Source organism: Chaetura pelagica, unplaced genomic scaffold (assembly GCF_000747805.2).
Source record: "Chaetura pelagica isolate M959 unplaced genomic scaffold, ChaPel_1.0 scaffold79, whole genome shotgun sequence".
Taxonomy (NCBI): Eukaryota; Metazoa; Chordata; class Aves; order Apodiformes; family Apodidae; genus Chaetura; species Chaetura pelagica.
The window spans coordinates 2,506,137-2,523,078 of NW_009969339.1; the positions used below are offsets into that span (position 1 = coordinate 2,506,137).

Consider the following 16,942-nt stretch of genomic DNA (forward strand, 5'->3'; position numbering starts at 1 on the left):
AAAGTTCACCATTTAGAGCACCTGGGGGTATCACAGTTTTCAGAATTCATGAGCAGTGACAAATGAGAGTCTAATGCTTCCTGTTATCTGCAAACTAGATACGATGGAGACAAGCAACATGCAAATTCTGCCCATTTTTTCATAGTGGCAAATTGATTCCTTTTTTCGCTCATTTTACACAGCCAGACACCAGGAGCACTAGTGTCCAACTTCAGAGCCAAAAAAGTGTAAATCAGTGTTTCTGAATGGGAAATGGGGTAAAGTCAGCATTGGAAAGTAATGCACTGAAGATGCAAGTACTGGAAATTTGCCCAACAAGCACCCTTCCTTCACGGTCTTCTAGAAGCCCAGCACCAGCCTAAAATGGATTGGATTGCAGTTGCCTCCATCTGTTTATATAAAGACATGGCCAAAAGAAAGGCCACTTTTAAGAACCAATTGCAGTAATGCATCCAAAAGCTGTGATCGCCATCGGGGACACTTCCACGTAAATAACAACAAAACTGAAAACAAAAGTGGCCAATGAGAGCAGGATGGAGCCTGCACTGCAGCTCCCTCTTGGCCATTTCTGCCTTGAGGCCTTCACAGTTTTGGCCCTTCAATTAAGCGTGCCATAGACACAGCTGTTTTTAAGAAGAAACCTTCTTGACTTCCGAGATGCCAAAGCACAGAACCCACACGTCCCTCGCGACGCCTCGCTGGGGTAAGGAGAGCGAGCGCTTCTCCCCCCTCAGAGCAGCACAAGGGCTGTTGCCCGCCTCTCCCCCACCCAGACAGCAGTTTTGTGTTTGCTAGAATATTACAGTGTAAGAAAGTGTCATGAATGAATAAACAAACATATAAAACAAGTGGTCAGGAAGGAGCACAAGGAGTTGTCAGACTTTCTTTGGTGCAACTTTGCTTTAAATTTCTCCTATTTAAACCTCATATTGGTTAAGGTTTGGATACCGTATTCATTATATAATAGGTCTATTATATATCAGTACACTCTAGAAGAAGCAGAGGTAACCAATATGAGTATGACAAAACTGGTTTGAGATGGATGTATTAGAACTGAAGAGGAGAAACAAAACAATGAGATGCAGGTAGGGAAATACAATAATACCTGAACTACAGGAATATGTCCATGCAACACAGCAAATGTCAGAGCTGTCCAATGGCGGGTCTCAGGGTGGACGGATGGGTATTTATGAGCAGTACTGACAACCTACAAACAAATTAAAGTTATTTTTTTTAAAGAGCTATACGTAATAAAATTCAACCTGCCTGAAAGCCAGGCACGTAAGGGAGTAAGCGGAATAGGAAACCTGGGAAAGGTGCTTTATAAAATGATTGGCTTACATTTTTTTTTCCTGCAAAAATTTTCTCAATATTAAAACTGTTCGTGCTGATTTGACAGCTTGAATAGAGTTCATACCAAATGAAGTCTTTTTACCAACTACTGTAGCTCCGTCTAAACCACTGTCCACCAGATACTCTTTCACAAGGTCAAAACATCCACAGCTGGTTACAGCAGCACACACTGGGGAAGCAGGGACGGATCATGATGCTTACAGCTAAGGATCCCACTGACTTCTCCAGACTGTGTATCAACAGCCCCGGGTCTTGGGATTATTCCAGGCACAAAGAAATTCCTTCCACATAAATTGGTATGACTTTTGTCACTGCCATCATGAAAGACACATCACAAGCCCTATGCTAGAGTTCACAGATGTGCTTCCAGGCTCCTCCTCTCCCACAGAAGGAAAAAAGGCAGTTGAGGAGTGATGGGGCAGCGTGGCATTTCAATGATGCTTTAAGAAAACTCCTTTTTACTGCTGTCTCCTGTCTGAGTCGAGTTAAAAGAGCAGGGTGGTGACAGTTAAAAGAGATGCAAACTACATCCTCAGAAAACAAAATGGTATTTTTCACATTTCTCCTTCCATTTTCTACGCCTCAGTGCCTGGTGCCTCTAATGTAGACATTGGGAAAGATGAATAACCACTCTTTGCTTCAGTTTCCCTGTCTCAAAGATGGGGGTATTAATATTGATGAGGTTCACAGAGATGGTAAAATCTAATGAACATTTGCAATCCGAGCCTGCACACTCAGATGGAGTGTGACACTAAAATTCAAAATCTTATTATTGATCTTCAGAGGAGGACTAAAATCAGAGTAAAAGATGCACCACCTCTCTGTCTCATCAGTCAGCTATGCTTTTGCTACCTTGTCTGAAATACTTTTATCCACGCAGGGGAGCAGGGCCAGTAATCAAGTGCCCAGTTGCATTAGCAGCTCGCATTTACAAGTGCCACATGCAGCATGTTGCTAGAAGCACACGACCAGGCACTCAGTCCCAAGGACAGGGATGAGGGCAAAATCTGAAGAGCTCATGCAGAACCTGCAGCTGCTGGAGGAGCAGATCTGCACCAGCATCTGGCTGTTATCACCCAGATTTGCCAAAGAGCGAGCTTGAAGTACAAGAGGAGAAGGGTACCAGTGTCCGAGTGCAGGTACGGGACTTCTTTGGGTCTGGGTTTGCTCAAAGGGAAGAGGATCGAGCTTGAAGCTTGAGCCTTGGGGTTTGAGGCTGGGGAGCAAGAGCAGTGGAGGGTGAGGATGGGCAGGGTCACAGTTCTGTGAACACATCCAACTCCTCCTCAAGCATGGATTCCCAGCGCTGTTCAGGCCAGCACATGGCAAACGGCAAAGAAAACAAAGTCATTCTAACTCCTTTGCTCCTTTGTTTTTGGTTAGAGTTCTTTCCAGTTGGCATATGTAGTTGGCATAGTATTTGCAGAAGACCTGCAGCTGACTGGGCTTCTAAGGCCTCAGTTGAGATTAGCTGAGTAGCTACAGGTCCCATAGACTCTAGAGCAAATCACAACTTCTCAGCACATCTGGAAATTTTTGCTAAAGATGGGCAATCAAAAAGGGAGGCACCCAGCATTTGAGGCTACTTTTGGAAACATATATATATAGCTGATTTGCAAAGTGAAAGGGGGAAAATGATGCAGGCACCTGACAGAGTATTTATTTTTGTTCATGGTTGATTTGCCTTTTTTTTGGCTGTAATTGGCCAATTTGCACAGTTGGTTGTGGTGTGCACAAATCATCTTATAATTGTACACCATAATTATTCACAGTTCTTGTCCCAGAGTGTTTTCATTTGATTTTAGAGCAAACACTCTACAGAAATGAATCAGGGAGGTTCATACTCCTCATTGGAGCTGTTCTCTCAGATGTCAGCATTTTCAGGAAGACAAAATTCTTTAAATTTGGATTTGGTTCAAGTCTGGAAGATTACTGGAGCAACTGGGAGGACTGTTCCTAATGAAAACTTGTCCTAGGAACCAAAAAATGCCACCTCACCTCTGAGCCACTGGCAGGGTTAAAGGAGAGATCAGTCTCCAGGCCCATCCAGTCTTTGGTCTGTCTATTGAGAGTATTAACAACAGTTGGAGTATTCAATTACTGCCAGCTCTTGCAGGTGGTTTGCTTGAATTTGGGAAGAGGTGAGAGTGGAACTGAAATCATCAGCTGATTTCACATAAGCCACTGAACAGCAATCAGATAGTAATAAGTATCAGTCTCTTACAGGTAACATCCATTTCTACTTTTAAATTAGATTTTTTTAAAGTGCAAAATGTCTGGCTGAAAGCAGTGACTACAATTTATCAGCTCGCTCAAGTCCAAACAGAACAGATGGAACACAGATAAGTGAAGCAGACAGCTTCATTTACTCATGACCTCAACAAATTGAAACTGGAATCATTAACAAATAATTCTTTCACAGATCTTCAAACGGCTCTTTAAAAATGTACATACCTGCACAGAGTCGAACCACAATCTGCTTGGTGGACAGATTGTGTAAATTTGTGATGTGCATTCATCAAAGAGACGTTTATATTCTGGAAGCTTCAAACTCCTAATGCAACAGTTTTTAGCCCGGGGCACTTTGTAAAACAAAACAGTGGAACTTAACACTGCACTTGTGAGCTTGGGCTGCTTAGCTGGAACATCTCAATGCATAGAAATGCTCAAGCTTTGGCAGGTTATCAAACAGGTATTTCTTTCACCCTCTTCATTTTAACTCAGCTGAGATCCAGGGAGTCCTTCCAGTATCATTAGAGCTGTGCTCCGTGCTAATGCTAATGCAGTGTGCAAACACAACTCAATCAGTATTACCTGTGGGGTAAATCTGATGACTTCACCCCTTCTGTGCAGTGAACCCCGATGTCAACCTAATGCAGTTTTATTTCACTATTCAAGTGGTGCTGCCCAGGATCAGGCAAATTTATTTTCTTTTTAATTCTCGGCATTTTATTTCTGCTGCAGTTTCAGGGGTTAGTTTAAGATGTAAACAAATAACAGAACAAAGATACAACCAACAAAAAAGTCCTCACCTCAGCATTCAGATCTGCTCCAGCATCTAGCAGCATCTGCACCATAGCCTCATCACCCCTGACACAAGCATACATCAGTGGAGTCATGCCCTAGTCATTTTTTGGAGTTAAAAAACAAAGGAATTGACACATTTAACACAGAACTCTCTGATTTTTTTTAAACAATTATTAAAGTATATATCATCAAGACTAACAGTATGTATTTAATGAAAGCAATTACCTCTGTTACAGACATGCCCCTCAAACTAGCAAAAGCCAATCACTTTTGTAAAATTTCTGGTTTTGTCATCACTTGTGTTGACTGTTTTTTTTAATGCTATCCTCAGCATGGTGAGGGAAACTAGGCTTGTCAGCCCCACCTCCGTCTTCATATACTAAACTAAGCATCTTTGCCTTTGGGGCCCCAGTAGATAAATGTTTTTATGAAAGCAATTGTACTTCCACTGGCATTTAAAAATACAGTAATTCTATTCAGTTTTCTATTATCACAGTTTCATAAAATGTAACTTTTAAATTACTGAGTCTCAAAAAAACATCCCAAGCTCCTCTTACAATAGATTCTGGTACAGCTTTTTCAACATGAATACAGTAAGGTCTGGGCATGTTAAGGCTTTGTATAGCACTCCCTAGCAAATCAGGGCTTAATTTAAAATGAAGTGTCAGACAGCATTGGTGTAAGTTGCTGTTTCTAGAAAAACATGGCCCTGTTTGGAAGTAAAGTGGATTAAGTAAGTGACTCTTCACTACAGAAACACCGCAGTGCAATTTGTATTAATCTGAAATACCTACAGTGGCTGATCACCATTTCCCTTAAGAGAAGTATTACTGTGGTTGTGGTAATGAGTTCAGATGAAACCATTTAAAAAATCATTAAATCTACCATAAATTACAACTGAAAAAGCTGCTTATTAAATACATTAGGGGATATTGATCAACAGCCACCAGTTGTTTTGCAGTGAATCTACTGCAGCACGCATCTACGTCTGATGCATGTTTCTAGCCTACCTCGAGGTCCCCTGGTAAATATGCTGTCAGATGACAAGCCTGTTTGCTGATTAACCTGAGTGCTGCCATGAAGTTAAATTATTTTCAGAGAAATTGGAGGTGCCAGCATGGCCAAACACAGAGCCATGACACCGCTTGTCTTAACATGAATCCAGCACCAGTGCGTTATTTTTCCTGTTTGCATGCAGGGCTAAAGGTAGGGAGTGCTTCTGTATGGAAGGGCTGCCCTTGTAGAGAAAATTTAAATTAAAAATATAAAGATTTGTCCCAGTAAGGTACTTAAAGTCCCCTCAAAGCACACTGAGTTCACAGGATCAAATCTGCAGTGTGCATATGGAGATACAGAGTAAGGGAACAGGCATTTTGGGCCTCATGCCATTAGTAAGAACAAACAAGTTCATCCCAGGCACGGAGAGTTCTTGGGTGACTTGAAGTTACTTGCAAAGAGAATTTTAAAGTATTTCAGTTACAGTCAGTGGCAAAACATTTCCTTTGGCAGTCAATAAACACTACAGGAAGAAACAGGACCATAAGAATTACAAAAAATGGTGTTTGGGCCTTGAAATGCAGGGACAGGATGGCAGCTTAAAATTAATTACATGTTCCTTACACTATTATTTTAATTTCTGTAGGTGGCATAATTCAATAAGTGACTTTTATGTTTAGCACAAAGAGTCTATCACATCTGAAAAAAGAATTTGAAAGCCTTGTGCTGGGGCTCCCCTCTGCAAGGCACATGGACAGCGACAGCAAAGAATCCCGCTGCAATGTTGGGAGCAAAGGGTCTGCCAGGGGATTTTATTTTGTTATTTTATAAAATCATAGAATGTTTTTGGTTGGAAGGGACCTTAAAGATCATCTAATTCCAACCCCCCTGCCATAGGCAGGGACAACTTGCACTATATCAGGTTGCTTAAAGCCCCATCTAACCTGGCCTTGAACGCTTTCAGGGAAGGGGCAGCCACATCTGCCCTGGGCAGCCTGTGCCAGTGTCTCACCATCTGCACAGTGAAGAATTTCTTCCTAATGTCTAACCTAAATCTACCCTCTTCTGGTTTAAAGCCATTACCCCTTGTCCTTCACTTCAAGCCCTTATAAAAAGTCCCTCCCCAGCTTTCTTGTAGGCCCTCTTCAGCTACTGGAAGGCCACTGACCGAAAGGGGCCCACAATGTCATTCTGCAGTGTTGGGGCTTTAAAGAGTTAAGGAGGTTTCTAACCTCCACTCCTCTTGCACTGCTGTCCAGGGCCAGTCCCCAAGCCTTGCTCAGTCCCCTCCCTTTGCACACAGGAGGAATGGATTTTTAACGAGTCCATCCTTAGTGTTCAACAAACACACAGAGGAACATGGTAGCGACATGTGCAATCAACACAAGGGGCATTTGGTTTTTGGCAAAATAAAAAATGGCTCTTTTTCTTTCAGCCTTGTATCACTTGGAGCTCTGTTTTGCAAGATGTGGGATGTTTGATCCAGTGAAGCGTTTAAGCACAGGCTTAACTTTCACTCAAATAGAATGCAAGCATGTCTTCCGAGTTAAGCATATGATTAGGTACTTTGATCAACCAAACAAGAATGTTCCCAGGTTTCCACCAAGGAAATATGCTGTGAAAAGTTTCCAGGTTCAGACTAACTTAAAATAATAGTAAGTTTTTAAAAGTACCATGTATGAACCTTGGAATGAGGTCTCCAACACTATTTTTTGGGGAGGAGTACTTCTGCCTTCTCAAGCTCTTCTCCAACAAATCCACAATATTGAGACTGAAGCCACTGAATAGCAACATAACTCACATTCCCAGAGAGGCTTTCATCTCAGAGAACCTAAACCCACTTACAACCCAGCTGCTCTCCCAAGTGACTACCTCAAGGGCAACAGTCACCTGCCTCCTGCCAAAGGAGATGTCATAGCACTGGGAACATGCAGTGATACTTTCATCAGGGGCACCAGAAAATTCAGGGGACTCAATTTCAAAAGGAAACAGTAGTATCCATGGCTGTCATTTCCCTCTGGGAAGGGGGAACCACCTTGGTGAGCATCACAGTCCTCTGATGATGAGCATCACAGACTGCTGCCAGTAGGCAGACACAGAGGCAGGTTTGTCCCTGGACACAACCACCAGCCTCATGGAGATGTAACTCCAGAGAAATTCAGGCTCCTCAGTTGGTGGGCGTTGGCCACAATGACTAATGGAGTCATAACACTGGAGAAAGACTTTCACATCTGGAAGATCAGTACTAACTGGGCTCCACTCAAGTAAAGACTGCCAATGATGAACCAGGGTTTGGTGGTACATACGACATGCATTACAGACCCCAGGGCGGTGTTCAGTGGAAGGATGTTCAGTCACCAAGCCCTGCCCCTCACAGCTCTTCATGGCACTGAAGCAATTTTAAACATTCACATCAACACTAAGCTCTCTTGGGATCTCTTTCGGGCTTCAGCCTGCACTGTTAAGAAGACTTAAGGGGACACATTTGAGTTACCTCAATACCAACAAAAACTGGAAAAGACCACAAGTTGATGTAGATGTTTGCCTGGCCATGCCAGGTAACGAAGGGAAATCATTAAGATCCTGTGTATGTTTAGCTGAAAGCTGGAGCTCATATTCTAGGATAAGCAGGCAAACCTCTCACATTTCACAGTTGCTTCTTCACGTTTCTATCTTATTACCTGTTCACTCATGCTGTTAATCCCATCCGGCCCCAGCAAGGATATGGCTTGTTTAACCAGATCCGTTCGGCCACAGTTGAGCATCCGGAACCCCAGGTCCTGCTTGAACTTCGCTTCAGTAGCCACTGCATCCAGCTTCCGAGACGCACAAAAACAGTCGTCGATTCTGTGGATGTGAGACATAAACTCCCTCAGAGGACACTCAGAGGACAGACCTCACTGTCCCTAGGAAAATAATACTTTGCCCTCTTTGAAGGCCACGCACATACTCATTCTCCTTTGACCTGCATGTTTCTAGGGAAGTGCTGAATGGGGAATGCTAATGCAAGCTAATGGAGACTGTCCTTGGTCTATCTTTCATGGGACAAGTGATACATTTGATAAAAAAATTGTGCAAAACCCCACAGATTTCACTTGATTTTGTTTCCCTATTTAAGCAATGCACAACACATTCTCACCCCAAGTCATTTCTTCACATGGTAAGGTGATCCAGCCTCCTTGCTTTCTGAAAGGTTTCAGTGGCTACATTAAGCTTTGAACTTACAATGTATAATCATTGACAACACAAAAAAGGAAAAATAATGACACTCCAAACGCCTTCAAGGATCTTACCAGCTCAGCCCCAGTAACAGGGAAGCCTTTTTGGAGCAGAAAGCGCATAGAACAATCACAGACTGGCTGAGGCTGGAAGGGACCTCTGGATGTTATTTGGTCCAACCCTCCTGCTCAAGCAGGGCCACCAGTAGACAAGCAGCACACCATGGGTTCAGGGAAGAGAAGGTACTCTTGCCAAGTAATCATGGCAAAACACCACAAATCCTTGTTGGCTGTGTACAACAGCTGTGATGTCATTCTTTTAAGGTCTTATTCAACAGATCCCCAAACTATAAACTGCTCAAGATACCAATTTCAAATGGAAGGTGGGCTAGGAGTTATTCAGCCAGGATGTAAATCTACAGCTCCAGAGAGAGCCAGGCAATTCCGATCTGATGTTTATCCAACTTGGTTTCATCTTATGAAAAGACAGATTTGCTTTTCTTTCATGCTGAGGAGTGTCTGGGACAGAGGGTGGAGTCCAAATCCACAGTGCTTTTGGTGTGAATCTGGACAAAGGACTGTTGGGAAAACATTGCTTTCATTCTCCAAAAATGCTAGGTCAGAAAACAAGGGGCTACTTATTAATGAAGAACAAGATACAGATCAAAAGTGAAAGTCAAACATACATCCAAGATTTGGTTTCCATTTGATATGTTAAAAAATGCAGCAAACCAAAGGAAAAAATACAAACAGCCTGTCATTATCATTTAAATTTCATCTTCAAAGTGCTTTATCAGAGCTTTATAAAATATATAACACTGCTTAATATTTAACAGCAATATGCAACAAACATGCTGTTTATAGAGAAGCTGTGGTATGTAGTAATAGCTACCACTCTTCCTTTTTCAGCAGAGGAAGGAAAGTGTGATGGAAAATACCCAGTATTTTGATGAAAGCTTCTGCAGGACATAGTACTGAAACAGGCATCTGAGCTCAAGCTTGCTCTCTGCCGTGCTGGGCCACAACGGGTTTGGAAGACAATGGATATTTAGTTCATATCCATTCTAATGGTCATTTTGGGTTTTGACTGCTAAAAAGTTTATGTCCTAAGAATGCAAACAAGGTAATTCTGGAGTATCATCACTCAGGGAAACAAGGATGACACTTCATCACAATAGGCTGTTGCAAGATTAATGCATAACACTTGGTCACAATAAATATACCGTAATGGCAATAACAGATTCTGCACCAGTAACATGCCTAAAAGAGTAATGAAGAAAGCAATGCATAGCAAGGCCAGGTTTTCTGCAGTACGTCTGAGTGAGTTAAAGTAAAAAGAAAACCAGGACAAATATGCAGGGCTGAGCTCAATGACACCAGGATCCCCAGGAGCAATTGCAGCTTGCCACGTTCACACCTCATGGCACATTGCTGACAGAAGAGCTACAGCAACATTTGGTACTTGCTACCCCCATAGCATGAGATGCTAGAGATCATCTGTATCCTCCTTTAACATAAAGCATAGATAAAGCATGCTCAGAAGTTAGGTGCTGGGGGTTTTGGTGCACAGAGAGAAAATGAGTCTGGATCTCCCAGCTGCTGCTGGCCATTTCCAGATGACTGGGCTGAGAACGACGTGGTTCCTTGGTGAAGTGCAGCTATGGAAAGATCCAGACAGCCTCTGAGGACTGCAGAGGTGTCTGCCACTATGAATCACCGCTTGTGTTAAGCCACTGCTTCATCATTTCTACCGAGGAATGTAACATACACTCTGAATAAAATGGGTCAAACTCACTGCTGGCAGAATCAGGCAGAGTTGACGTCAGCCCAGCTCAGTGCATGCACAACACTAACTGATGATGTCTTCTTTAAACAAAAGCAGCTTCTGACCTGGGTTGCACACCCACACAATGAAGGAATGAGGAACAAGGACCTATCTCACCTATCCTGTATGGGCTGTTTTTATCTCTACTCTGGCATGGCTTCAAAAATTACTTTGTCATAAGCAACTCCATCATGAGTTAGCTCCAGTCCCATAAAAGCACCTGCTAACAGTCAAGTGGACTCATGAATTACTGCTGATATTGGGTATGAGCAAATTAGTACTCCTCAATCAACTAGGTGTGGATAAGGGTCTTGGTCCAGGTGCTCCAGGATGCTACTGCTGTACAAACACTGCAACAATAACACAGATGCAGAGGAGCCCGGGGCTGCATGGATGCTAGGACACCTGCACTGACAAAATGTCATCCACACCAAGTACCACAAAGCAAGAAACCACAACTTAGTACCACTACCAGTGGCTCACTGCCTTCTTGTACCCCAGAAAAAAACCCACCGTGGGTGAGCTACAGCCCTGATTTATGTGACACAGCAAAGGAAACTATACAGCAGAAATTGACACAGACCATTGCTGTGTCATATGTTAACTAATAAAATGGATAGTGATCAAATTGGGGAGTTTAATAAGAGCACAACACAAGGGAGAAGAACAGGGATGCATCAGAAGAGAAAGTATAGCAACGTCTCAAAAAGCCAGAGAGATGAAGGAGTTAAGGGAAAGGAAATTTAACATGTGCAGATAAAAAGCAGTGAAAAGACACATCAAAAACGATCAGGAACTACAAGTACCGAATAGGAGAACACAGCATCACTTTTAACCAACTGAGAAGACAGCACAGCAGACAGACCAAGCAGTTGCACTTCAAAATGAAAATGGAAAGATTAAAAAAAAAGCAACCCGAATCCATCAAAATCAACCCTAAGCCAACACAGCACTGCATTTGCTTCCAAGTCCTCTTTCATACCATTAATTGCATAATGTTGATTCCAACAGGAGCACAGGGTCTCTGCTCCATATTACACTGTGTAAGGGGATGCTGCTCCATCACAGGCACCAGCCAGAATCACAAATATAAAAAAGGAAGAAGGGAATAAGCACCCAGGCCTGAATCACTGAAGACTTCTTAACTTTGTACTGCAACAAATACACTGACAAGCTATGAAGAGGTGGGAAGAAGTTTGAAAAACAAGGTTGATGAGGAATGGTTAAATCAGCTAAATATACAGGGTCGCCTTTTAGAGTTGTGAAGCTGTGCCTGAAAAGCAATGAAAGACAGTGTAAGAGCAAACAGAGCTGGAAACCTCAGCTGCACAGTCAGTTCATGGCCCTTTTGCCAAAAAGTCTTTGTGATTGGTTCTAGTGCACAGCAGGCTGTCACTAGACACTTGGAGGGGATGGCCCCTCCAAGGCCATGTTGGTTTGCTGCCAGATTCTGCCAGTTGCCAGCACTCACACAGGTCATCCTCTCCCCAAGACCTCACCCTGCAGAAAGGTGCTTTTTTCATTGAAGGGACAGGGAAGGCTGACAGGAGAAGAGTATGAGGGGCCAACACTCTTCTCTCCTCCTCTCCCTAGGGACTATCTCAGGACAACAGGACATCACTACCTCAGGTGCTGGCTCAGGTAAACTTTGAGGTCCTTCAGAGATGATACAGCGACAAAGGTAGGTCTGACAATCATCCTTTGAGGGTGATAACCTCTCTCCAAAGGCTGAGCCCATTTCAGATTCCTCAATTCAGCCACGTATGGGGCTCAGCAGGCTCCTTGGCACCACCACTGCTGTGCACATGCTTCCACTCCCAAAACTGAGAATATGCTTGAATTAATAACACATATAGATCATAGCGCCCGTGCTCAACAGCAAATCCACCCCTCTAATTAAAAGGTTCAATCACACAGCCTGTAGACTCCCGAACTGGTCCCTCCCTACCTTGAATCAAGAAAACAATTGCTTTTATAAGTAAAAGGAAAATTAGAAACAGGTGAAATATTCTTTACTTTGTATTTGTAGCAAAGCTGTGAACACTTTTTTTAAACTTATAATGCAATGCAATTTTCTCCAAGTCCTCTTTTAATTCCTCATAGATATTGCTTCTACAGCAGTTATCTTCAAGATCATTACAGTGTTGCCACTGCACATAATTAACTTTACTGTGACTTTATATGGGTGATGCCATGGTAACATTAATTATTTGCAAATGGTCACTGTCAAATGCTGCACAGTGACCATGACATTCTATCATACCCCAAAATACTCAAGGCTCTGAAAGGAGTCAAAGATAATCTTTATTTATAATGGGTCCTAGCAGTACAGCAAATTATTTTTATCTTTTCCCAAACTCACATTATGAAAACATAATGCAGCACTTCTTCAACAATGGTTTAAATGCAAGAATTTTTCTTTTTGTTTTTCATTTTTACTCAGACTGGCTTAGATGGGGTCTGTGAGAATCTTTAGTCATGGATTGAATACATTGGGGAAAATGGATGATTCAAAGGCAAAGTGTTTCCATCGTAACTGGTAGACACAGCAGCTCTCTTATTGCATAGCTTTTTAATTATTTGTTCTTTAGGAGGGGATTATTGATCTAGTCAGTAGTGGACAGTTTGAAAACAAAACAAAAAAACAAAACAAACCAAACAAAAAAGAAAACAAAATTTAAAAATGCACTGCTTTGTAAATGTTACCAAAAAGGGAGTAGGAACATCTTAATCATGTTCTAAGCTCTATGTGCTGGCATAGCAAGCTAGTAGTAGTTACGTCTAAAAGAAATGGAGTGGAGACTGTGATGAGCAGCAGGACAAATGTCGCCCTCCACTGAAATGAGTAGATCATCATCTTGACAGCCAAGCCCCAAAACCTTGTTTGTCTAGCTGGGACTCCATCGCCAGCCCTTTCAATTAAAATAATGAAAATCTATTAATTAAGACAATTTTTTTAGCTCTGTGGAGCTCATTCAGTCCGTTTCTATCCTAAATATGAATGAGGTCTGGAGTAAAAAAATTATAGTTCAGCTGGATAGTCTGGAAGAAGTAATATTTTAGCCAGCAATATACATGCATTTGCAATGCTGAATTTCCTGGGGTCAGGGATCACAGTTTTGATCTGGGTATGCACAGCCTGTAGCACAAAAGGGTCCTGTTCCTTGCCTGGGGCTCTTCAGTGAGATGACAGACACAAACAGCAAATAGTAGGAGCTGCAGATGATTTGATTTAAATCTGTGAGCTCTCTGTATTCCAATGTGGTGCTTTAAAAGGGAATATAATTATGATATTAATAGGACTGCAATATTAATACTATATTGGGACAATTATTTGCATTTTCAGTTTTGGAGAGAGGGTAACCTAAGCCCAAACATATTGATCAAAGCGATGAAGAGCACTACTTTTTAATGCAGACATAAAATATATCCATGTACTTTAATCAGGGGCCAAATCAAGACAAAAAAATAAAAATACTCAAGATACTTATTAGCAAACCTCCTGTTCTCATTGAGGCTTGAGAATAAACTGGTTACAGACACTAGAAAATACATTTTAAAAGTGATGTGACTATCAAATCAAGACCCAAATCTGTATTTCAAAACACTCTTAATATTACAGTCCCATGTATACAGGCCATGAACCGCATTCAGAATGGAATCTGACTTCAGATTTTGAACAGGGCCATCAGATCACAGGAAAATTTGGGTACAGATTTATCTTTGATAAGAGACAGCACAAGTCTTCACTAATGAGTGGAAGACAATATATTATCTGCATCCTTATTATTGTATTCAGGAATGTACAGAGAGACAAAGCATGTGAAATACTGATGAACTTGCTAGCAATGGAAAATACACAAGAAGGCTGGATCCTAAAGCATCTAAAGTAACAAGTGTGACTTGCCCGAAAAGAGAGGAAGAACATAAGGACAAGGTCCTCTCTTCCAATAATTTCTTTCTTACTGTCATCTTCAAGAAACCGGTTGGCAGGAGAGGTAGAGATTCACCTCAGGAAACCCATGCTCCACCTTTTAAGTAATAAAATCTCCTTCATGCACTGGCACCATCTGCCCCAAGGGACTCCTGGATTTTGTAAAGTAGCTTGTTTGCTGCCGCTTGCTGGTTTGGCATTTTTGTGCCTAATTACAGCAATGGCCACGGCTGCTGTTAAAGGCTTAGTGAAAATCTGTGAAAGAACAAGGACTTTCAAGGAGATAGGCAAGCACCAAACATCCCTACTTAGAAGCAGCTGTATCTAATTAAATAGCAGAATTTTACAGCAATTTTCTACTGTCTCTCCCTCTTCAGAAACTCAGCCCCTTACCCAGCACATTTTAAGAGAGAGCAAAGAGCAGTGGAAATGTTTTTCTGCCTTCAAATCTCTATTTATTAAAGCCTATTTGTATTTTCATGCTCCAGTACAAGCACAGGATTTCCATAAATAAAACATTAAATGCAACTCTTCTTCTTCTACTTTCAAGTTTGAATTGCGTATGTGTGGTATAGTATCAAGATGGCATGGAAAACGGTATAGTCTGCTCTGTAAGAATGAAATGGCACATCTTCCATTTATGTTGCTGTGTTTTTCCTTTTCCACAGTCTTCACAAAATCCTCTAGAATGAGCCAAGGAGGCCCATGAGCTCCCATGGAGCTCAGAAATAAGCTTCACTCTTGAGGTTGATAATCCTGTTTTCCCAGAGTCTTCATAAGAGGGATAGTCCCAGACAGAAAAGGTAGACTTAGGTATTCTCACACTTAGGCTAATTGGAAATTAGGACTAGTTTTCAATTAAAGACAGTTTTTTGAAAGCACTCAAGACACTGAGTTTGCCCAGAGGCATTTCTGGATGAGAGCTGTATGTGCAACTTGGAGCCCTGGGTCAGGCTGTGATGTGGCAAAGGTTGTGGGAGTGGATGGGACTGGAGGGTTAAAAAACACCGTCCCTTGCTGCAGCAAGGCCCGGATTCATCTGCGCTTTTTTTTGAACTTACTCATGACCCATCAATATCCACATATTTCTGTGTTGGCACTGCCCTTTAAAAATAACCTCGTTTTCCTTCTGCTGTGTTTATACCTGATGTATTTCTAGAGAAGAGTCACATGTTCCATCAGCATCAACTTCACTCAGATGAATGAGCCCCTTTCTTCCCGCCTTCCTCCATGAGAACATTATGTCAAAACTCAAATCACCCCAGCCCGTTTCTCTGTACTTGCTCCAATGTGAATATTTGCTTGACCCAGACACAGGATTTGTGATTCCACATCACTTCCAAGTACAGAGGCACCAATATTTTCCTACTTCAACTGGAAATACCTCTCCTGATGCATGCTCAAAATGCATTTGCTTTTTTAATGGCCAAGGAAAAAGTCACTTTTGTGGTTCACAAGTATTCTGAGATGAAATACTGCAATACAGGCTTTACGACCACCTTTCCAATACTCAGCTCCCAATACAGCATATATTACACTGTAGATACAGTGTACATGTTACATATGTATGTATTGTTTAATTAATCTCCACATGTTTCCATTTGTAGAAAAAGGCATTTAATCCCATTTATTTTGTCCCAGCACTCAAGGTCATCCCCTTTTTCCTGGATGATTTCCCAAACTTCCTCTTGTCAGGACAATGCCTCTCAGCATCATGGCATCAGCAAATTTTAACTTCATGAGCACACTGCTCAGATTTGTGCCAAAGCCCTTTCTGAAAATTAAAACAGACCAGTTTTTAGAATGGAGGGCTGAAGATCTCTGCTTGTAACCCACAGCAGCCAACCCTGCTGTTGCCATCTCTCAAGCCAACCCCTGCTCACTTTCCAATTCCTTTACTAATCCCTATCTTCTTCATCTTAACTAATAGCTCCCCACATGGACTGCATCAAATCTTTCACTCAAGTACAAATAGATGAGATCTACTGAATTTGGGTAGAAAATCAGTTATCTTATCAAAAGCTTATTAGATTAGTCTAGCAAGATCTATGTTTAGAAAAATCTGTGTCAAATTTTATCCCATTTTTCCCTCAACAACAAGTCTTTAATCAGTCTCTGCTTGGAAAAACATTTGAAAGCCTTGCACTAACAGCCTGGAACTTTCCTTCAGATCATTTTTCATCCGTTTCAAATGTTGGGCATTACTATTATTAATCCTTAAAGTTATGGCCCCATTTCGGGCTTTGTCAAAAATACTTCCCTCTGACCCTCTGATTTCGTGAGGCAGCTCTTTCTCATCTCTGGGATAGAGGTTATCTGGTCACCCCAATTTGAGTGCATTAAGCTGCATAATTTGTTCTCCTTTTGGTTGCTGCTTTTCCATTTTCATAACCTTGTTGCTATTTTTCTTTCCTTTTCCCCAGGGATTTTCTTGTACTCACTTAAATTCTTGGATGATGGTCTCTGTTGGTGCTAATGCACACCTCTCACAGCTGCCTCCTCAGGGCCAGCACTTACAGATGCTAATTTCACCTCTCTTGAGGAGAGGAGAGAGGAGAGAGGAGAGAGGAGAGAGGAGAGAGGAGAGAG

General features: G+C 41.9%; 1 protein-coding gene across 1 annotated transcript in view; it reads right to left on the reverse strand.

The window, feature by feature from the left end:
• The window catches only part of BTBD11 (BTB (POZ) domain containing 11), a 78,645-nt gene that overhangs the window by 28,067 nt on the left and 33,636 nt on the right, over positions 1 to 16,942 (reverse strand). Inside the window, exons 5-7 of the mRNA XM_010005851.1 lie at positions 8,058 to 8,223; positions 4,386 to 4,475; positions 1,106 to 1,207 (exon numbers count right to left, since the gene is read on the reverse strand). Coding sequence (XP_010004153.1) covers positions 1,106 to 1,207; positions 4,386 to 4,475; positions 8,058 to 8,223 — 358 coding nt within the window. The remainder of the gene's footprint in view (positions 1 to 1,105; positions 1,208 to 4,385; positions 4,476 to 8,057; positions 8,224 to 16,942) is intronic.